The sequence below is a fragment of the Dermacentor andersoni genome, chromosome 2, assembly GCF_023375885.2.
Source record: "Dermacentor andersoni chromosome 2, qqDerAnde1_hic_scaffold, whole genome shotgun sequence".
Lineage (NCBI taxonomy): Eukaryota > Metazoa > Arthropoda > Arachnida > Ixodida > Ixodidae > Dermacentor > Dermacentor andersoni.
The window spans coordinates 131,367,911-131,391,991 of record NC_092815.1 but is presented as its reverse complement, the minus strand read 5'-3'; the positions used below and the strand labels follow the sequence as shown (position 1 = coordinate 131,391,991).

At 48.1% G+C, this 24,081-nt stretch overlaps 1 protein-coding gene across 1 annotated transcript; it reads left to right on the top strand.

The window, feature by feature from the left end:
• Positions 1–2,717: 2,717 nt before the first annotated feature.
• Positions 2,718–22,354, top strand: LOC129387326 (uncharacterized). The gene is made up of 3 exons (XM_055076246.2): positions 2,718–3,510; positions 10,053–17,744; positions 21,532–22,354. The coding sequence occupies exons 1-3, from the start codon at positions 3,246–3,248 to the stop codon at positions 22,239–22,241; spliced, it is 8,667 nt and encodes a 2,888-aa protein (XP_054932221.1). The 5' UTR covers positions 2,718–3,245; the 3' UTR covers positions 22,242–22,354.
• Positions 22,355–24,081: the final 1,727 nt, after the last annotated feature.

The window sequence follows — 24,081 nt, the reverse complement described above, 5'->3', positions numbered from 1 at the left end:
TAAAAATACCTATCGCATTTTTTAAGTGTTTCTTGCTGTTCCTCAAATATATGAAGCGCTAATGTACATTCTTGTTCCGGATATGCCGAAAATCGAGGCAAGGAGGGCAGTGCGAGAACGTGCTACTCAAGGAAAGGAAAATATAAAGAAATTCAGTAAAGGAATGTGTGATTGAGTGGCCAGGCTTGCTAAATTCAATAGCCTTCTGTCAATTGCATCGACGCTGAACAAAGCGACAAAGAATCAGCGGTAAAGAAATCCTTCGCAGATGCATGCCAATCCGAGCAACTGATGCATCAATGGCAGCGGAGCTGTGTACACGATTCCTCGCACCTTTCGTCGGTAGTACATGCGACTCTGTTTGCCGGTTGTTGCTTGCGATTCATCACCGACGTCGCGCTCACACGGCTGCGAGGGGCCCCCAGGCAAGCTGCATTGCTGGACCACGTGCGCTATCAGCCTATCACCGCCACAGCCGTGTACGAACTCTCCTACATAGCTGACCTCGAACGTGCAGTCGGTAAAACGGGACACGAGAAACATTACGGTTTACTGGTTAAGAAGACCCATGCAAGGAAGTTGTCTACTGGAGTGAAGTGTATGCAAGGTAACTTTTCTTTTATAGTCATCGATAATTAGATCTCAAAGCAAAAATTTCGCGCCCTAACGCAGGTTGCGTTGATGGCCGTTCCTTGACTGAAGCGTGATACCAAGCACGCCGCCGCACGCCGTAGCGGCGCGCAGTCACCCTGCGGAAATGGTTACGGAAGTCCCCTTGACAGCTTCACTGTAAAATTATGAGGTAGATAAGGATGCGAACTAGAGTGCGCGATAGAGTAAACGAAGGAATGATGACTTGGGAGGCCCAACTCGCAGGCGCCTCCGAACAAAGAGATGTGCGCTGCTCCGGGCCGCTACACATCTAGAGTGCGAACGCATCAAAGTCAGTACCTATGCGACTATAGCTTTCATCTCATCCGCGAGTGGCATACGCTACCTCTATGCAAATTTCCGAGTCTAATGCCCGATCCAGCCACAGGTGGCAGACTTGCGACACTTTTTCGGCGTGAGCCCAGGCCTGCGTCGGCCGGCGGGGACCGATAGTGAATTCCACTTGCGACTCTCGACCACAAGATACGTCGTGTTTCGGAAAGCATACTGGGGGAAGTTATGCGTAGCTTTGAAGTCTAGAAATGATAAATTAAGGAGACATGAAAGTGGACGAAAAAAAATACATTTCACGAGCAACGATTGGCTAATTTCCTACCTGCAGCAACTGCTGTTCGCACAAGAACCCCGACAAACTTCAAACAGATTAGTCAAAACCAGAGGTTAGCCCACCTGTCCTCCGTGTTCAGTTGCCGTTCACTCCGAATTCCATTGGTGCGATTGAGTCGGCTCATGTGGGGAACAGGGCATGCCCGGAACAGTCGTAAGCGTGCCTCTTGGAAAAAGGAAAAATGCACGACGATGCCCCAATACTTGTCGATCGTGGCCACAACTCGGCTAACGACGCGCCCTCGTTTACGTCACTCATAGTTATGAGTGACGGGAATCCGTTTTATTACGATATAAAGCGTCCAGAAGAGCATGAGGAGGAGGCCTCTGTTTGAAAAGAGAGCGTTTGAAAGAGACTTCACGCTCCACTTGCGAGCTCCACGCACCGCGTGCAACAGCAAAACTTGGATGACATGTTCACAACAGCGTATGCTACCCGTGGGCTGTGTTACTTCACCAAGCCCGGGGGCTGGTTCACAGCCCCTTTATGGCAACTTTCCGTCGCATTAAATTGGTAAACATTGTGCGCGTGATGCAAGGCTCGTTGTGCATGAATTCAAGCACTGCCTTGTGGTACATATTTTCGTGTACCCAGCCATCGTAGCTGTATCAGAGACCAGCTAGCAGTAGGAGACTGAAGTGCTCCACTTGCAAGCCTAGGCAATTCTATACTTCACTGATACGGGACAGTCTAGGAATGTTGCACATAGTGAAAAATACGGCCAATTCAAGTACAGGCGACAGCCAGTGTATGGGCCGCCCCAACCCGCAGTCCTCCTAAGCATCCTTCGCCTTAGCAGGGCGACGAGGAGAGGGAACAGACGCGCTGTGGGACAAGGAGCACGTGTGTTTCGCCGGAGGAAAATTTTGCGAGCGCTTAGTTAGCGGGTTTCACGTGTAAGATGTGCCGCAAGTTGAAAGTCTAGCGTATGACCTGGGCCTGTCTTTTAAAGCGAATAGGTTTCTTTGGCTCTTTCGTCCATTTTCACGGTGAGACTTCTACTGCCAATACAGAGGAACCGATGCCAGGGACACGGGCTCTCGCGTAACCGAGTTGCAGGGCGCGTACTACGCCGAATGCTATAGTATATCTCTTTGATATGCGCGCGCTGCCGCGCGAGGGCCTTGGAGGCGCCTGAATGCAGTGTTGGAGTGCTCGGGTAGGACAGCGTTCCCTTCTCCCACCGCTCTCTCCCCTGTGGTGGCTGCGAGGGAGGGCTATGGCAGCAGGAGAGTCGCCTTCCACATCGGCGCTCGCGCCACGGGGACAACACACAGATGTGTCGAATCGGCTCATGTGTATAGCCACCTGTGCAACCGCGAGAGATGTGCTAATTAACGGCTCTGCTCAGGCGCCGTGCTTGCTTAGTGGCTATGGTGTTGGGTTGCTAAGCACGAGGTCGCGGGATCGAATCCCGGCCGCAGCTTTTCGATGGGGGCGAAATGCGAAAACGCCTGTGTACTTAGATTCAGGTGCACGTTAAAGAATCCCACGTCCAAATTTCCGGAGTCCTCCACTACCGCGTGCCTCATAATCAGATCGTGGTTTTGGCATGTAAAATCCCGTAATTTAATTGACGGCTCTGTTATCTACCGAAATGCGCAGTGAAACAACGCTACCTGAGTACCTTCACTGCTACAGATACACGCCAGTACAGCCACTAGGCGAATCGTTCCTTTAATAAAGCCAACAGCTTTCTAGAGGCGTTCTGATATTCGCTTACATTTACAATCATCGTCCATGGCTTCTACGCAATTCGTTTTGTTTTATTTTTATTTTTTTCCAGCTCGAACCAGCTCGAGTCACGCGCAAACCACAGGCAGGGTCCGAGAAGAGGAAGACGACGACCATCGGTGCCGCCTCGCGTCGACTGCCGATCAAGCGGCGGTGCGGCGGCCCGAGCAGCGCGTCCTCTTCTCGCCGATTGGCTGCGCTGTCGCGGCGAGCTAGCGGTAAGGAGACGGCCATGAGGCGCTCCGGGTCTCGCACGGGGGCCACGCATTCCGGCGCGGAGCTGTCCGCCCGGCGGTCGCAGCTGGCCACCGCCGCGCTGAGCTCCCCTAGGCCTTCCGCCTCGTCCGGCCTGGGCGGCGGGAGCCGCACGCTCCTCGCCTTCAGCAGCAGCCTCAGCAGCCACGGTGGCCCCGGCGGAAGCGTCCAGAGGCGCGTGTCGGCGCACTCGGGCCAGAACCTGGCGCCCTCGGGGTCCGCTTCGCACCGAAGCGCCGCCGGTGAGCGACACAGCTAGGCGATTCTTTTAGGGGTACCCCGGAGAGCAATGCTATTTTTGTAAATAAATTATGCGGTTCTGAAGTGCCGAAAGCGCGATGTGATTATGAGGTACCATGCATGCTGTGGGGCTCCGAATTAATTTTTAACCCCCGGGGTTCCTTAACGCGCACCGAATGCACGCGCCACACGAGTGTTTTTTGCATTCCTTCTCCGCCGAAATGCGGCCGACGTGGCCGTGTTCGAGCCCGTGAAGTCGAGCTCTGCACAGCAACGTCATATGGGCTACCGCACCGGGTAGCAGTTACGTTGCCCGTTACGCTGCGCTGTATTGCCAAATTTGGACTCTGCAGTAGCAAAACGGACACCCTTATTTACGCTAGAGCAAGCTTGATAAGCTAGAAATGACTTAGCTGTATTTAGCATTTGACAGAGTTCACGAAGGTGGACAGCCTGTTCACGCTACTTCAACCAACGTTACTAGACTAGCTTACTTCAACAGTGCGGATGGCGACTAGTGATGTAGAAGCTTGGAAACAAATAATTCTGAGTTTAAAAGAAAATGTTTGTTGTGTTTTTTTCCTGGTAAAAAAAGGTAGGAAAGGAACTGCGCTTCTTGTTTGCTATGTGAACGCAGGAATTTCTAATAAGAAATTCTTACGTTCACATAGCAAAATTTTGTACAATGATTAATGCAATATTCCACGATGACTAACAACCTTTAGCTGTGCTGGAATGAACGCTGTACCTCAAAACTCGCTTAATTTCGAGCATTGTTATAATTGGGAGATGTGTACATCTGAAGCAAGCCACTGCACAATTCTATCCTAACTTTCTGCGAAGACGCGACATGTGCCATCGGCCATAAACAGAAATGCGAACAAGAAATAATTCGTTACATTTGTTACACGTAACCAAATGGACGTGCGACGCGTAATTGTTCTGTAGCCGGTCGAAATTACGCCACGGTTACAAATGCAGATAAGCCTGGAAACGGAACAACGCATTCGAGTAGTTACGGAATCGTGCGAGTTTCAATTTCTGATGACAGTACGTCTTGGGAAAAGCCCTACAGGGGAAACATGAAATTGAATAGACAGTAGCCCGTCCAGCAATGCAGGAAATGACAAAAAGTGTACAAATTTTTCCACAGATGTCCGTGAAAGTAGCCTCATGACGAATATAGTCATCGGCTATATTGGCACACATTCCGATGACTGTACCCGTGAGTAGCAGAGAAATAATTTAAAACACACACACACGAAGCGTGGCCAGATAAATATTGGTTCTTTCAGGATGTCGTAAATGAATCCGCTTGTATTGGTAAGTTGGTTAATGAATACGTTTTTTTTAAACCCTACTACAGAACCACGCGTTGTTCTGTAAATGACAAAATACTTTTACGGGCATTCAAGATTATCAGTAGTATTAAGAGGCGGGCTGTCCTGTCATCTGCTTCTTAGTGGCCAGCATAGGTAAATAAGGGTAAAAGACAGGGAGAGAGGATAGAAAAAAAAGGTACTGTAGGAAAGCGCGCAACGAGGACAATTTACAAAGCTCGCTTTACAAGTATCACGGGATAAAGAAACTCGCTTTCGTAGCGCTTTGAAACGACGGCATGAGGATTGGCACGCGAGAAAGAAACGCAGGACAAGCTTTTTTTTCTCGCGACACGTAATGAGCTGCTTCGAAGTCCGCAGGTTCTGCACCTCTTACGCTCTTACGGTTCTGCAGCTCTTACAAATGGTAATATGCCTGCCATTCGCCATAAAGAAGCGTAAACCCGCAAAAGAGAAATGAAATATGGTGTATCTCACAGGCACGCCTGTGAGATGCACCTCTCCTTTATAGGCAAACAAGGTACATCATCAAATGGACTCGCGCAGGAAAGAAGCGCATGAAGAAGAATCCCAAGAGCAATTAAAAAAGCGAAAGCGTAAAATAAAAATTTCTATGGTAGCATACAACATTTAAAAAAAACAGCAGTTGACAACCGAGGCCCACGGCCCACGCGGGTTTGTGTTACTCCGCCAGCCAATCACAGAAGCAAACAAAGTCGTCGTCATGCGGCCTTTTCAAGATGGCGTCGTACTTGATACCTCCGGAGCGCCTGCTGTTGTTGAAGAGTCTTTTCATCGACGGAAAGAATGAGGTGTGCAACAGACATGGACAAAGTGTACGGAGTCTGAGCATTTCACTCTTCAAAAGTCTAACTGCCATGGTTGCTTAGTGGCTATGATGTTGGGCTGCGAAGCACGAGGTTGCGGGATCGAATCCCTGCCACGGTGGCCGCATTTTCGATTGGGCACGTGAAATGCGAAAACACCCCTGTACTTAGATTTAGGTACACGTTAAAGAACCCCAGGTGGTCCGAATTTCCGGAGTCCCAAACTACGGCATGCCTCATTGTTTCGGCACGTAAAGCTCCATAATTAATTAACTAAATCTTCGAAAATCTGTGGTACAGTTCATTTCACTGCTGAGCCCGTCTTACTGATGAAACTTCACTGCCAACTGAAGTGCAACTTGACAATATACTGCATAGTTGCAGCGAACCAAGCATTTTGTTTCAGTTCAATAAAGAATTATGCATTCGCCATTCCACTATAATAGCCGAGAGAAAACGTAGAAATTTAGGCGCTAATAATTAAATTTTTTGTGGTTATATCGCCTGAATTGGGTAACAGGAAAAGTTTGAAATACGAATTATTTGCCGCGTCGCGGAGGAACAGTGGCTAGCGATTATGAGGGCGTGGGCGGGGCTTCACTGCAGACTTGAGTTGTATCCGACTATAGCAGCGCGTTTTGAATCAGCTCTGGAAGAATTATAAAGGAATATATATTTGCGGAACAATCACAGTTCTTTTGGATCCCTCGTTTACTGCTCTACCAAGCTATGTGCCGCAACCGACTCGTATTGTTATTTGGGAAGTTGCGTAACGATGTGTGGCCGCCAGTCCCGTACAACCGCGTAGATCGCAGGACGCTGCGGTTCTAGACGTACCGCGCCCACCGCAGAAAGCACAGCAGAGAAGTGGCTACGTCAGGCGGCTGGACTAATAACTGTAGAAGCGTCATTCAAAACACACGGAATTATTCCCCACTTCCGGCGGCGTTTTCTCTACTTCCTTTTTAAATAGTAAGATGTGGATCCATAAAGATTTTCATAAACAACGGTTAAATCTGTTAATATTCGCTTTTCCTTCCTGTTTGGCTGTTGTCTTGGCTCTCTCCCTTAGTATATCGCTTAATTTCTCAACTCGTAGCGACTCTTGTTTCCAATTGTCAGTTTTGCACGAAAAGTGCTGTACAATGAGGGAACAACAAGACGACGTAACTGGTGGCAGTCATATTGCTTATGGGTTTAAGAGGAAGCTTTAGATCGGCTGCTCCTATCTAAATACATGTAAAAGGTGAATTCGTTTTTCTCGGCAACCACTGCACCAAATTTGACGAGGTTTCTTGCATTCAGAAGAGAAACGTAAAATGTAGTGACTGGTGGTTTTAAATTTTTGATCTATATTGTCAACTTTTTATTTAAAAAGTTGGCAGAAATCGAAAATTTCCAGAAAACGAAACTATCAAGTTTACAACTCTCTAACTCATCAAACAAAAATAATATCACAATTCTGTGAATTGCATCGGATATTACATCTAAAGGGCACAAAATTTACATGTTACACAAGAATCTAAAAAATTCAGTACTATAGAAATACAGCTTTTGCAGGACCCTTGTACACAACGTAAAAAATTCACGTAAGATATAAATTGACATATCGAATTTGTCTGATTTGAATGATCTAATGCATGCCGTTTACAGAACCGCAGTATCTGTCTTTAATGCAGAGCTATTAATTTATAAACTTCGTGCGCCTATTCTTTTTTCGAACTTTCGAATGTTTGACAATCTTATTCACAACATTCAGGCCATAAATCGAAATTCCACTTGCAACAGTCACTAGAATTTAACTTTATCTCTCAAATTCAACAAATTTCATTAAAATCGGTCTAGGGGTTATCTCAGCAAAGCATTTTTGCGTTTTACATGTATTTGAATAGGCCGCGTTGGACTTGGGCCCGAGCTAAAGCTTCCTCCTAAGAGTTATTGCAGGGTTTGATGATGAACGCCGTTTCGCATTATGTTATTTTGCGCCTTATCTAACCTATATCGCCGATATATGGTTCCGAGGATCTGCCACCGTCGCGGCGAGCCGTCACTCGTGGAAATAATGAAGCAAAAGGACTAGTTAAACGTAACTGGAGTTTTGTCGTGCCGCAACTCGTTTCTCGTGCATGCAGACCAGCTGACTATGAACCGAATCCCCTTCCTGGTCCCTGGATCCGTCTAAACAAAAGGTTGAACGGACGAAGCAACAGCAATGCGCGTAATCGTTGAATAGGTGGTGACAACTGAATGCATCTCGAGTTAATCGCGCAGGCGCCGAATCTATGAGAAAACTGGCCTTCACACCCCAGGAAATGCCGATAACTGCCGCCATCCAAAAAAAGTGAAAAAGGCAGCAAAATGTTGACCGCCAAATAGCTGTCAAATCTCAATATTGGTTTGGCGGCGCTTTAGGAATATGTGTGAGGAGTGGTGGCGTGGGCGGGGAAGGGGGGGGGGGGTATGCCGCTTGATTCGCACCCCCCCCCCCCTGGGTACGTGCCTGCCTGCTATGCATAGTAGAGGTAGCCTTTGTGGACAGAAAAGTGTAGAGGCGTGCGAATAGTGATTTTTGAGACCGACTCAAATACGAATCGAATATCTAATTTTTTTCGAATAGCTTTCGAATGATGAATAGCCGTTATCACAATTAATATAAAATGATATTCGCATCCCAGTATTATTAAAGCAGGCGCGTTCTCTCATTGCATATTGCGTTATAAAGCTTTGTTTATTAAAAGCACAAGTTGAGCATTCGGAGCGAACAATAGTAGTTTCTTCGCATGCACAGGACTCTTTTAGAGAGGGCGAATGTACCCTGTACAGCCTACAAGGTATGGCTACCTAGGCGACGTCGCCTGCTCCACTACGCAAGTTCTCATGTTTTATGTCTATACTATGCACGCGCGGGTAAAAGTTTGCCGTGCTTTTGCTCCAATTTTATGTTTATTAGGGTGCAGTTCACGTATGAATATATTCGAAAAGAATTCAAAATGTATTCGCATTTATTCGAACTATTCGATTTGTTGTTCGTAAGTTTCGAATAATCGCACACCCCTAGAAAAGTGGCGCGGCCTAGGAGAGTGAGCGTTGCGAACAAGCCGCTCGGTGAAGCGGCGCGCAACAAACGTCATTACTCTATCTTATAGGTGAGGATAAGCTTCGCACATTTACGATAATTCTCGTTAGGGAGTTTAGGCCTTAATTTTTAATGCGAAAGCATCTAATTGCCCACTGAGCGAAAAGGCCAGCGTCAGTAGCAGCGAAACGGCACCTAAATTCTCATTGGCTGCGACATCAAGCCACTCGCTTGCCCGCGAGGAGTTCACATTCATAACGTATACGTGCTTAGATTTTTATTCTCAATATTTCCAAATCTCCATATTTCATTGTTTTCTTCTCAGTTCAAAATTTCGGCTAATTTTGCGCGTTATTAGTAATGACCGATCACATTGCTACCCAACCTAGCGAGTTTAGAAAATTTCTGCTCCAAAGAATTACGAAAAACAAATATCACCTTGAAATCTGTCACGTAACATTAAAGCCCGGATGCTGAGATATCGGTGCGAAATTCGTAAGGAGGGAGTGCGTTCTTCGGTTCATCTAGTCAAAATTACCCATTGTTCGGATGGCTTTGAAAGAGCATTTTACTACTCCAAACTTACGAAGTGCTGTATTTAATTATTTATCACAATATGTTGCCTTAAGCAAATGAATATATATGCTCTGTTTCTAAAGCGTCCTCTAGAATCAAAGAAATCATACTTACGAAAAGAAAGAGAAAGAACTAGAAACGGTTCTCTCACACTGCTGCGCTAGCTCTATTGTCACTACCCGCCGTGTTTTTGGAGTTGCGCTGGTAAGCACGAGGTAGCGGGATCGAATACCGGCCGTGGCGGCCGCATTTCGATGAGGGCGAAATGCCATAACCCCTCCCTGTGTACCGTGCATTAGGTGCACGTTAGAGAAACCCAGGTGGGCGAACTTAACCCGGAGTCTCCCACTACAGTGTGACTCATAGGTCGTAGTTCTGGCACGTAAAACCCAAGAACTTAATACTATTTTCTAGGTGTCACTGCTTTGGTGCTATCATACTGCTCACAATTCTTGTCTTTAAGACCTTCAAGTTATAACGTAAGCCTGACTTTGGTACAAGGTTATCTTTTGGAGAAATTCAGACCCATCTATATGACTATGTGATAGAAAAATCCAGCGTAATATTTCTTACCTCTAATGTGACTCAACACAGCGCGCTGTTACTTGCTCTAGAAACCACGATAAGAGCTAAGTGTGTAATTGCTTATTGCATGGGAGAGCACGAAGAATCCACAGTACTGAGCTTAGCCATTTGCTCTCTGTTGTCGCTTTTCCTATTTCCAGGCCATGGGAGAACCCTGAGCGCTACCGAGCAGGCTCATCTGCGGATGCTGTCGTCACGAAGCGACTCCGTCATCCATGACATGACGCACTCGTCTGAGAGTAGAATAGCTCCACAACAGATGTCCGGGCATGTCTTGGACACCCCCATGTCCATACAAATAACACCTGTCAGCAGCGGAATGGAGTCGATGTTCGAATCGCGCGCCTCTCGCGATCATAGGTTCCGGGACAGGGTCCGAAGCGGAGAGGGCAGCGGAATCTTCCTTGAGCCGCAGCTGGATGACAGCTCCTTCAGAAGGACACACCGCCAGAGCAGTTCGCAGACACGGCTGGCCCGCAGGTCCCTCTCGCGGTCTCCCAGCAGCCGCGAGGACAACGGACCACTGCAGGAGCTCGTCGAAGTCGAGACCGACGGTGCGTTGTCGAGAGAAAGGACAGTTGGCTCACCCGCGAGGTCGGCGAGCTTCCATGGCTCAAGCGAAGCGAAGCGCGAAGCGACACGGAAGTCTTCCTCTTCGATCGCAGCGAATTCTATGTCCACAAGAAGCCTGCTAAAGGATGCACAGAGTTCCAGCAGCTCGAGACTGGTGCACAGTGCCCGCGCAGCAACTTCAACGGAGAGAACTTCAAGCACCCTCGGAACTACAGGCAACAGGGGAGCACTGACGTCGTCGTTCAAAACCGGCTTTGAATCCTCGAAACGGCTCGAATCTCTGCTAGATAAAAGCAGAACTTCGCCCACCAGTCTGGGCGTGACGTCAATGGCCGACAGTGGATTTCAAAGACAAAAGCACGACGTGCTTGCTACACCACTGAGGCTGTCCTTGTCGGGATCTGCTACAAAGACGGCAACTGAAAGCACAAAGGTTCGAAGTCAGCAGCAAACTAGCACCACGGCCATTCGAGACACAGCACCCATAGGCGTAGGTCTACTTGAAAGTACGAACGTTACCCAGGCTACAACGGCAGAAGAACGCGAAAAACCGCAAGTTGTTATCACAACGGAGAGAACTGCGACGCAGGGCCCAGGATGGTCTCAACAAGTGGTGTCCTCGAGGTGGAAAGTCCAGGAGACAGGTAGTGGAAGCGCTTCGTCAGAACCAAGACCTGGTACTTTGGCAGCAACAGACACCAAGACCGGAATGTCGATTTCCTCTAGTAAACCGGGCTCAGATCCCAGAAAATTCTTCAGCAACGCAACCGCATCTAGAATGCCAGGTTCAAGAGAGAATACCAGTCTCATGACTCCAAGCTTTCTTCAAGAAGGAACTTCAAGTTCACTCCTACAGCAGTCGGTACATCGAAGCAGTTTATTCTCGGACAATGCGTCTGGTGCGTTGACAAGCTCTGCTCCAGCCCCAGTTCTTGTCCCAAGTTCTATTGAAAAAGAAGGCTTCTCAAATGCAATAACGCAGCAGTCATCATTCCAAACGACTATATCCTCAGGCACGGATTCTGATAAATCTGCAGTCAATGCAGCGCACAGCGAGACGTTGGCTAAGTCTGAAGAGCAGGAGACGATCCAACAAGCAGTTATTGAGAAGACAGCTGCGGGTACATTGATTAATTCGGAGGAAAATGTTTCTTCGATAACACCAAGTTCAGATTTGGAAAAAACGTCAAAATCACTCATTCAAGAGTCAATACACCGAACTGGCTTTCCGTCGAACAAGATAACTTCTACATCAACAGTAACCGATACAACGGGCAAAACATTAAGTGATTCCACAAACGAAGGCGGTTTTCAGAACAGGCTTCTAGACAGGCCAGCATTTAGTGTTTTAGGTTCAAGTGAAAAGTCTAGCTTTTTTGCAAGTTCTGCTCCGAAAAAAACATCTTCAAGCACCGTGACACAAGAGTCCATACGCCAGAGTACTTCCTTTTTAGACAAGACCGCTGGCACGATGGCACCCACAGGTATCGAAGGCACGACATTATCTACATCCGCAAACTTGGCTGAACTTAGTCAGGACGTTTTTGACAAATCAACAGCACCAGCCGTGCATGACTTGCGCGACAGGCCTAGTACATTGGCTTCTGGTACCTTAGAAAGAATGTCTTCCAAGTCTGTTGTCCAAGAGTCCGTGAAAAATGCGGAATTACATTCTGCGAAAGCAGCCACAGTCACCTCTGAAGGGTCGAACGAGAGCGATAACCTCTTTATGAGTTCTTTTCCAAAGGCGTCTTCAAAGTTGGTGATACAAGAGTCTGTACATCGCACTATTTCTTCTCAAAAACCGCCGGGCATCTCGACGAATTATGTAAAGATCATGGAGTCGAATGCTGCTTCTGGAAGTGAGAACGCGCTTCAGCAGACCACCCTTGACAAGACCGCTGCGCCAGCGTTGCCAGACCTACATAAAAAAACCAGTATCTCGTCGCCTACCTTTTTTCAAAAAGCGTCTTCGCGAACTTCAGTTCAAACATCTTCACAGCGAACCAGCATCCCCTCAGATAGAGCGCTAGAGACAGCTAGAGCTACTGATTCTACAGGTGATGTACTGACTATTTCCACAAAGCAGGATGCTCGTGAACAAGTTCTCGGCAACGCTGCGGTGTCGACACTAGCGTCGTCTTCCGAAAATGTTTCACGCGTGGTTCAAGGGACAACTTCAATGTCTTTATTGGAAGAATCGCAACAACGAACCAGTCTTCCTTCAGAGGGGCAAGCCGTCGGAATTGCAGTACCAGCTTTAGGAGACATTAGGGTGTCTTCTACGAAGCAAGACACTCTGACAAATTTGAGCGGAGCGACTCTTGTAACCTCAGCTCCAGAAAGAACATCTTCAAAATCGCTCATTCAAGAGTCTATACACCAAACTGGCATTCCGTCGAACAAGTTAACATTTACAACAGTAACCGATACAATGGGCAAAACATTAGGTGATTCCACAAACCAAGACGCTTTTCAGAACAAGCCTCTGGACAGGCCAGCATTGAATATGTTGGGTTCAAGTGAGAAGTCAAGCTTTTTTACAAGTTCTGCTCCGAAGAAGACATCTTCAAGGACAGTAACAGAAGAGCACATACGCCAGCGCAGTTCCTTTTCAGACAAAGCAGCTGGCACAACGGCACCAATAGGTATCGAAGGCACGACATTGTCTACTTCCACAAACCAGGCTGCACTTCGTCAGGAGGTTTCGGACAAATCAAGAGCACCAGCCATACATGATTTGTCTGACAGGTCTAGTGCCTTGACTACTGGTATTTTAGAAAAAAGAACGTCTTCTGTTGTCCAAGACTCCGTAAAAAATCTGGAATCGCATTCCACGCAAGCAATCACAGTTACTTCTGAAGGGACCAAGGAGAATGCTAATCTCTTCACTAGTTCTTTTCCAAAGGCGTCTTCAACATTACTTATACAAGATTCTGTAAAGGCCGTGGAGTCGACTGCTGGTTCTGGAAACGAGAACGCACTTCAGCAGACCACCCTTGACAAGACCGCGCAGTCAACGTTGCTAGGCCTACATGAAAAAACCAGTATCTTGTCCCCTACCTCTTTTCAAAAAGCGTCTTCGCGAACTTCAGTTCAAACATCTTCACAGCGAAGTAGCATCCCCTCAGATCGAGCTCCAGAGACAGCCAGAGTTACTGATTCTACAGGCAATGTACTGACTATTTCCACAAAGCAGGTGGATGGCAAGGAAGTTTTCTCCGAAAGACCATTTGATGCTATTCGAGAAGAAAGACATAGACTGCTCGAGCAGCGTTGGAATGACGTGCCTGTTTCAAAAGAAAGAGAAGGGAGAACAGCATCAGTGCAGGACAAGGGAACGCTTGAAATAGCCCAGAGGACCACTTTGACGATGGATCAAGGCGAAACTAGAGCGCTAGAGACAGCAAGAGCTACTGATTCTACAGGCGATGTACTGACTATTTCCACAAAGCAGGATGCTCGTGAACAAGTTCTCGGCAACGCTGCAGCGTCGACACTGGCGTCTTCTTCCGAAAATGTTTCACGCGTGGTTCAAGGATCAACTTCAATGTCTTTATTGGAAGACTTACAGCGACAAACCAGTCTCCCTTCAGAGGGGCAAGCCGCCGGGATTTCACTACCAGCTTTAGAAAGCAATAAGGTGTCTTCTACAAAACAAGACACTTTGACAAATTTGAGCGGAGCGACTCTGGTAACCTCGGCTCCAGAAAGAACATCTTCAAAGTCGGTCATTCACGAATCAATGCGTCGAACAATTTCTTCTACTAAGCCACCTGACGTACAGGTTTCTGCGGACACAAAAGACGAAACATTCAGCTCATCTGCTGTTCAAGACCTGGTTCAGCAGAAACCTGCAGAAACAGATTCAAACAATTATTCGCTCTCCGCAGGAGCTCAGCTGATCACGACCAAAAAAATAAGTACGCGACATAAGACCAACGAACCTGTTCAGCGCTCATTCTTTGAACGAATCGAAGGATCTAACTATCAGACAATTGACAGCGCCATGCAACGCGGCCAGCTTGTGTCATCCGGGGGTAAATACGATTTCCAGGAGTTTCAAGTCACGGCAAGCAGCGAACCCACACAAGCTACTGCCGAAATCGCTTGCGAATGTGAATCGCTTCCTGATAAGGCCCCTCAAGACTTGAGTACGGAATATGTCAGCGCACACAAAGAGAAGCAAGTTGAAGATAAAGCCGGAAGTACAACAGCTGTAGCGCTCACACCGCTTCCAGAGCTTTCACTGATTGGGTCGACCCCTAAGGCATCGTCCGAAGAAATTCGTTCAAGCGAGACTGAGCGACCTGTTTGCAAAGTCACTGATCGAGATGACGCGTTACAATGGCCCGCCCGTCTTGACACTACAGAGCGTCGTAGCACTAGGCTGGGAGAAGCTGCCGCCCTTTTCGATGCTCCTTCAGACGTCGTGCACACTGGGCACAGCAGAATCAAAGTACAGAACAAAGAGATGACCGAGCAGGTAAGACAGGCCGAGGAGCAGAAGGGTGGTTACGAAGAAGTTTCTGGAAGGAAAATTTACGACACAGCTATGCAAGAAGGCACCGCTCCCGCACCAGTAAGCGAGGCGCTTATAAAGCCCCAAATAGCTCCTATTACGTACGGCGCTGAACAAGAAGAGCGGGTCAGTCAACCGACAAATGATCAGCCCCGCGTAGATAGCAGCCTCCTACAGTACACCCCTGACGAGTACATCCTGGCTGAGTTAGTTCGTGAAGTGGAAAAGAAGATCGAAGCTAGCTCTCGTTACCACGTCGAACCTCTCCCTGATGACGTACTTACGATACGATCATCCAAAGGAATCGAGTCTCTTGGCCGGCTAAGGTACGAGACATATGAAGAGGAGCTCCTCATGCGGCGCAGTGAGGACGATCTGTCTCAAGAACAGGAAAGGTCAACAGCAGAAGCACTTGAACAACCTGCGACCGCAGTGCAACAACCTGTCATGGGCCTTGACCAGGAGGGATATGCGGGGGTCCTTGAAGAATATTATGAACGTATTGAGAAAAGGCAACCAGAACCAGAGCCAGAAGAGCCGACCAAAGCAGGCGCACAGCCTTCAGTAGATATTGGTGAAGAAATCAAGGCGAAAGTTGAAGAGCACAAATCCGCAGTTACCACAAAGGCGCAAGAAAAACACCGTGTTCTCGCGGAAGAACACGACCAATGGGAAGGTAAAGATGCTGAAAGCAAAGAGGTGGATGGCAAGGAAGTTTTCTCCGAAAGACCATATGATGCTATTCGAGAAGAAAGACATAGACAGTTCGAGCAGCGTTGGAATGATGTGCCTGTTTCAATAGAAAGAGAAGGGAGAACAGCATCAGTGCAGGACAAAGGAACGCTTGAAATAGCCCAGAGGACCACTTTGACGACGGATCAAGGCGAAACTAAAAAACTTCAAGACAAAGTTTTTGTGAAGAAACATCAAGGTGAACGGACGTCTGAAAATGCGGTGAGGCGCTTCATAGCGGCAGCCATCGAAGAAGCGGCGAAGCGCGAAGAAACTACCAAATCCGTTAAGCGATTTAGGGAGTACCCCTGCTTGCAAGAGGCGCCCGCGAGGATACGTTCGGGGTCACCATACACTTCTGCAACTGACTTAGCTTCCCGCAAAGAAGAGGAACGCCGTCTTGCCGACAAAAAAGTGCAGCAAGAGAAAGCCATACCACAGCTTGTGCGTTGCAAGTCCATTGCAGAGTTAATTGAAAAAATCATTCAGCAGCACGTCAGTGGAACCGACATCCACAAACAAGGCATGGTGCATCAGAAACAGGTGCAGGCACAGGACTTCACAAGCGCGCAAGCTCCAAGTTTCCCGCCCAACATGGGACAACAGGAAATACCTGTCTATTACCAGACGGGGACGGTTAGCCAAAAGCCAGGTGATCAGTACGTCAACGACTATCGTTGCTCTTTGCAAGGCGCTCCACGGAAGAGCGACACCCAGTTGGAGAGCACTTCCCATACGGACCGCCGGTTCTCGTTCTCAGCGTTGGGCGGCCGCGGCGCCAAATGTGTAATTCGAAAACTTGAACCTGGAGCTTTAACTTACCTAGTCGAAGTAGCGCCCGCAGATAAAAACCAAGAAAATCAAACCGACATGGTCATGGCCGAAGAGCAAATGCTGGTCAGCGAAATTTTTGACCATATAACAACACCTAATTTGCGTGTGTCTTCCTCAGGCACTAGGCTCAAGGAACCGGCACCAATCACTGTTTCACCTGCTGAGAGCTTAACTGCCATAAGGAACGCCTATGCAGAGGCCGTTGCTTGGCGTGTATTGCGCAAGCAATCGCCTCAGGGCACCGAGGGTGTCCTTTCCGACGCGCAGAAGGCGAAATTTTACGAGAATAGACAGGGTATGAACGTTGAAAAGACAGCCTCGTCGACGTCGTTGCAGAGCGCACCTTCTGTGGAAGACTATTTCGTACAAAGAATGCTCGATTCAGGCATAATAAGAAACCAGGCGGAACTACGGGGCAAGAAGCCACTCAATCTCGAGAATAGAGTCGTCTCGCGAACGTTGTCAACGGGCACATTCTCCAAGGCGGGCGCGTCGTCTGAAGCGATTGCTGCGCCACCTCCGACACCATCACGTAACGTGGAGCACGGAGAGAATGTCCAAGGAGGAGCGGAGTATTGCTTAGGCGCGGCCCAGGACTCGACAGCACAGGCCCCTGAAAAAGAAGAAGCCCCGCGGGACGCTGCATTCGAAGAGGCGAGAAACTTGACTGCCGCAGCGTCGAATTTTGTCGGAAATGAGAAGCAGGCGATGGCAGCAACTTCGGCAGAAAGCTACGAAGAGAAACGTTCGTCGACTTTCGCGTCGAGCGAGAGGTCCACTCGGGAATCTCGGAGGACAGCCACAGTGGAAGCGACTGCGACGTCAGAAGAGCAGCGCTTTGTGGCGGAGCAGCCCTCCGCAGCCAGCTTGAAGAGCGCCGTAAGCATCGGTTTGGGGGAGTGCACATTGTGTAGGAACCGCATTTCTCCGGAAAAATCGTTCGAGTCATTCATCTGCTTTGGCCTTCATGATCTGCCCAACTACTTTGCGACCGTTCCTTCTGAAGTGCGTGACACTGTCAAGCTGAGAATTGCCACCGACGACGACGTGAGAGAGATCATGTATCTGCCTTGGAAAGAACCGGAATCCACGTACACTCTGCACGCCGCAATAGTCACGAGGCACATGCTTTGCCCAAGTAGCTTCTTCGTCGCCGTCGACACCTCACGAGGTAAGCCTAAACGCCATATAACATTAAATATTGAACGACGCTTAAAGACGCACTGTCCATCTATCTCCAGAATAAAACGTTTTGTGCGAAGTAGATGACAGTCGCTAGAGAGGACGTTAAATTGAGTCGATGAACCCGTCCGGAGGTTGTCCATAAAATTTTACGGGTCCGAGAAGCACGGAAAACCACGTTTATTGCAGCGTATGCAGGTTTTCTGAAACTGAGAGGTGCATTCGACATCATTTGGGTTGACTCCTATTACACTACAGTGCACTACAAAAGTACCACATCGTGTTCGCATTCTCCTGTAGAAACAACAAAATATACTTGTCGCCTTCCGCGCCGTGTAAACTAATGCAGGCTACGTTGGTACCCTAACTTACGGCTTTTGAAAGGACTGTAGTGTGCGCAGAGACTGTCTGCGTGAACTTCAGAAGCTTCTTCCCGACATGTTATTCCTCCGGGTTTGTTACCACCAACGTAGACTTCGACATTCTGTTTATCATGCTGGAGCTCTTTGATATTCTCCTAGCTGTGAGTTCGGATAGTAATATTCACTGGTGCCGGACAAAGTTGCGGCACAGGCCTCAGTATTTGTCAACTTTTTCTTGCCGCGATGAAGACAAAACATTAACAATAGTCTGCATTCAGCTTATTATTTTCGTGAAGCCGCTGAAATCCACTCACAAGATCTCTGGAATCTAATGTCAAGCATAGCTAAGCAATATTTCTACATAGGACGAGGATCAGTTATTATTTGTGCGCGGTAAATAAAGAGAAGCTGCATCTAAAGCTTGTAAAGTTTTTGTTGTGTGATTTATGTTGATGTCAGAGCGCTTGCAGAATTAGTTTCGAAAAAAGATCACGCTTTCCTAAAGAAAACGTTAGGAAACAGCTCTACAGAGCTTTTTAAGCAATGGATGTACTATTAGGAACAAAAGCCGCTTAACAGTGTTTCCACTATTTTTTCCAAAAATTCCGCTAGAGCAACATTCAAAATATGCTGTAGTTCGTCGAATATTTTATAAATGTGCTAAGAATATCCAAAAGAACTTGTTCTTGGGCAAGCAAGTTGGTCTTCGGGTGTACTAAACCTACCGTTCCTGGAGCAAAGTAAAACATGAAGCAGGGGAACCAGAAAAAAAGGAGAGAGACTCTCCTTTTCTCTTTTTCTTTCCCTCTTCCCCCGCTACTCTGCGCAGGGGAAAAAGTAAAGGGAACAGAAAAGAGTAAAGAAAGGTGATGGAGAGAACAGGAAGAAGGGACGCATATATACACTAACACATCAGTTTCCTTAAAGCCTTCCGTCTAGTCCGGTGATCTTCAAATAGTCCAGAGCAGCCCTTGTAGCTATTGGTGACGCCAGAGGGCTCTCACAGCTGATACCGTCATCATTTCAAGAACAACTTCTTCGCGATGGATAGAGCGTCGTCTGTGTCCGCTATTTATTATGGCCCGTTGTGGCCTCGTAAATTAGTGCGCACACACCGCCACGTTCAGAGACGGTGCGCGGTGCAACGCTGCGCACGAAAACTACCAGGCCCTAAGTTTGCGCGACTGCGCAGCGGTCAGCGCGTCACGCTCGAAAGTGTTACGTGCAGCAGCGCCGTGATTTCGAACCACGCGGTTGGTAGGCATATAGCTTTCTTTTTTGTATGTGCAAGCGTTAACGTGGCCAATTTACGCAGCTTTTGACATGTTCGTAGGCGACACATAACGTGTTGGAATGATGAAATCGTCCAATATCATGCGCTGTTCTTATAGCTGGACGCAGTGCTAAGAGATACACATACGGAGTGACTTTGTACATGGTGATTTTGTTAATCATTACAGATTTTTTTATATAAAAAAGACTATGACCGTGAGACGCCTATCGCCTTTGCATGCGAGTTGTACGGTGATGCAAAAATGCTTTGCCACCGCTTAAGTTTCTTTAAAAGACTAAAACTAAAAATAATTCACTTTTTTATTAGTGCCTTCGGGGCAGTGGGTAAATGCAAATTTGAATTCAGACACATTTTAATGTACCCTTACTTTATTTAATTCAGTCACATTTTAATGTACCCTTACTTTATTTTTTACCTTGAAAGTGGCACCTAATTCTATATATTTGTCTCGTTGTCAAATCCGGACAAAATCGAAAAGCGAGCGTAGGGGAGCGCAGTAAAGGCGGCCCGGCTGTCATATTGTCACGTGTCTTCAGAGAGGACTCTGACAATGAGGACAGCTGGCTTCCGGAAAACACGGCGGAGGGACCTGACCATCGAGCGGGCGGGGGGGATAGCACGCGCTCTTCTTCCTTCTTGTCCTTCCTGCCTCTTCTCTTGCACTGTGCATGCCCACTACTGCAGGTGGCGATATCGGGCCTAAACTCCCCGTGACAACAAGTGCGAGGAAGTTTGAAACCAAACGCCTCGGCCATTCGCGGCAGCTACTGATAGGGCGCGCCTTGCCAAGCAAGCATGCACCGCTGTTTGTCCGGTTATGATTTGCATCGGTATGCCATCACTCAAACTTCGTTTACGGGCTGCTGCTATCCGACGCGCTGCGGGACGCGCGCTGTCTCGATATTGCCTGGACTTGGCCTTCAATTTCAATGATGAATGTGTCAAATTAAGTGCGATTTCTTGGATTTCTAACAAATGGGTATGCTAGAAATTGATACGCCCTACAAGTTTCGCATGTATAAAAAACTGCCGCAAGGTTAATAATAAAAATGTTAATGAACAAATTTTTTTATTTTTTTATTTTTGAAGGTAACGTAAGCAGCGGCAAAGTATTTCCGCCTCGCCGTAAAGCTCGCATGTAAAGACGACAGGTGTCTCACGCTCATAGCTTTTTTTATAAAAAGTCTGTATCGTCTTAAGCACCTCGTACATACGAGTACATATATTTTGCCGTGCTTTATTGTTTCATTACGCGAAACAGCGATGCCCTCCCTGGTAATACTTTATACCTTATCACGCCGCGCTATTATAAGATAGTTTGCCGGGGCCAGATTGCCGGGTTGTCGGCAGCGAAAGCATTGCGGTGGAGGGCTTTCTTTTTTTTTTTTTTTTTCTTGAAGTCGGCGATGACAAGGGGGTCTAACAACAACGCGATAAACGATGACTTCATGACGATGATTATGGTCACTGACGTTGTCGGTTTCACGCAAAGTATGGACGGAGTTGAGAGCGTTTAGCTGCTATCGCAGTGAAAGGCACGACGTTCATCGCTGCCAACAGCCTTTAATTTGCTGCGGTAGGCCTTATACATGCATCCTCAACACTGTTGGTAGTACTAGTAGTAGTGGTAGTAGTAGTAGTAGTAGTAGTAGTAGTAGCAGTAGCAGCAGTAGCAGTAGTAGTAGTAGTAGTAGTAGTAGTAGTAGTAGTAGTAGTAGTAGTAGTAGTAGTAGTAGTAGTAGTGGTGGTGGTGGTGGTGGTGGTGGTGGTGGTGGTGGTGGTGGTGTAAACACCACCACTCGGCCATGCAGTGTAGCTACGGTCCGGGGCTCACTGAACCTTCAAAAAGCGAGATAATCTGAACGGACGGGTTCCGTTAAAGTTTCCGATCAACAGCTAATGACTGCGTCATTCGCTGTTCCGCTAAACCCGCTTCGTGTTCGCGCGCAATATATATATATATATATATATATATATATATATATATATATATATATATATATATATATATATATATATATATATATATATATATATATATATATATATATATATTTCGTTCACCTGATTCCGGGCGCATGTCGAAGCCATGCTTTAGCGATTGCGCGCGCTCGTGACAGGGCTCATCTGCGGCGCCGCGAGCGTGCTCGTGTTCGACGAAGAGGTCGCCTTCTGCGGCTTCTGCCACATCCGCGAGAACTACGCGTTCGAGCACGTGGGCGTCCTGCTGTGGAACGAGCTGCTGCACGTCACCAGCGGCAAGAACCTGTTCACCCTGCTGCCCGAGCCCGCCTGCCGGGAACTGCAGGAGGTCTACCCGTTCCCGTCGAACCCCGCGACGGGCATCCTCTTCGGGCCGACCCGGCTCTCGCGGGCCGCGTTCGCGCGCACCGTCCTGGTGCTCGAGTACAAGGACAAGTACTTCGACGCTCTCGCCTCGTACGACAAGCACGTGTTCGGCTTCAACCGCAAGCGCTACTTGGCCTCGACCGTGCACGAGGTCGGGCTCGACATCCGCGTGGCCACGCGCAACGAGCGCAACATTTGCGGCTACGGCGGCATGCAGCGAGACAGCGCCGGTCGCCTGGTGCTGCGCTGGCTGTTCGCCGACGACGCCGAGACGGCCGAGTCGCTGCTGTCCAGCCTGCTGGCCTCGTGCAGCCACGAGGACGAGGTGGAGGTGGTGGCCGCGTTCTTCCTGCGCTCGGCTGCCACGCGACCTATCCTCGACAAGCTCAGCACCCGCCAACTCGAGCCGTGGCGCCTCGTGTACACCAAGAGGGAACCCCTGCACAGCTACGGCAGGGTCATCTGCCTCACCACCGTCTAGCTGCACTTCGTCGCGGTGGCCTCGACGAGCCGTTGTGGCGGGCGCAAAATTTAAAATATTCACCTCCCTTTCTTTTTCATTTGCTGGGTATATATTTGTCAAAACGTAATGGCCTTCTCGTGTGCTTGTCATTATTGCGAAGATACGTCTCGATTCCCTCACGCCGCCACGGCGCTGCAGCTCTGCTGCGTTGTAGCTAATATACGGCCACCCGGTAGACTGCACTCTGCACTCCGAAGCCTATGAATAAACGTTCGAGAACTGCGGCAACGTTGGTGTTTGAATATCTCGTGACTGATGCATAGAAATGCAAGGAGGCTTAACGCAGGTAGTTGTGGTTGGCTACGCCGCATAGGGCGAGGATGTGAAGCGATAGCAAGAAAAGGGAAATAAGCACTACACAAGCGCGCGCACGAACTAGGGGTGAAGTACACAGCGTGCTGAACTCTGGGGTGTAGGCTCGTAGATCTCGGGGGAAATGGAGCACTGCCAATAGTCGTCTCCGCGTAATTCTTTTAGAAGCACTGACCTAAAACATTCCGACATTCGGCGACTATCTTATGTGTAAAGCACGAGGCACATCACTTGGGCAAAGAGAAGGTGCGTCAAAGTCTCGTCGCAGCTGCATGTGTCGCAAGTGATCGGTCATCCCAATGAGGAAGGCATGATGCGACATCGAGCCACATACTGCACATACGGTATTCTCTATCGTACCCCAACCCCTTCTTCAAAGCTGAGCAGCAGGGTAGAGGCACTCTGGCCGATTTATCCACCTTTCTTACATCAACGTTCTCTCACTCTCTTGCTCGACGGAGACTTTATTTATTGGATGTTGGAGATGCTTGTGTTGCATGCGACTCCAAATGGACAAGGGTGATGTATGGGATGACCCATCATGCACAGAACACACGCACGCAACATACACAAGTATTATGTACATGCGTACGCGTTAACAACCGTCTAGAGCATGTTTCAGGCCAGTATACTTGGAGCAGTGCTTTCCCAGTGGCCGTGGCTTTGCGCGCAACGAAGGCGATATTAGTATTCTTATTGCAGCGTTTGTTTATGGCTAGGGTTCCATGCATTTTTCGTGTCCGTAAACAAATCTGTGTGAGCAAAAGCTATCATCATCAGCAATGGCTCGTGCCGGTGCTCGCGCGTTCGTCGTCGTCTTCTACCACAGCTGGATCCGATGCCGCTCATCAAGCCAGCGTTCCCGTACTGCTCCTACCTCTGCCAAGGTGCTGACGGCACTGGCCCACTCCTAGTCGGTGCGGTGATTTCGGTCTCAAATTCTTTGCCTCAATATATCGCGAAATAAAAACACGAATGTATATAAGGAATGTATAGCACGAATGAAAGCGGATGTATCAAAATAAATGTGTGTGCGTACTTTTCGTCACGATGACCACCGATCAAGACAGTAAATGTGTTTGCACCTTTGTTCAAAAGTCTGTGCCACCTCTTTGTCGTGTGCTACACGGCTTCGCTGGTCATCCATCTTCACAGAGTAAAATGGCTCATGATTTTGTTTGCATCAGATATTGTGCGCGCATGCACTGCAAGTTTTAATACGTAAGCATTCTTTGGCGAGCTCCCCAGCCCTATCACGCAAGAAGTGTAATGACTTGTATCTGCACAAAACTGCGTAATTTGCACACATTTAAGCGTTATGATAATGTAAATGCAGACGATTTGTAGCTTTTGAGCGGTAAGGAACAAATTCAAGCAAAATAAAACAAAAAAGAGAATACCCATAGAAATACATAAGGCTCCTTTGAAAATGCATGGCGAAGCTTATAGTAGGAGTGGGTCAACTGAAATTTGGGCGTGGGCCAAG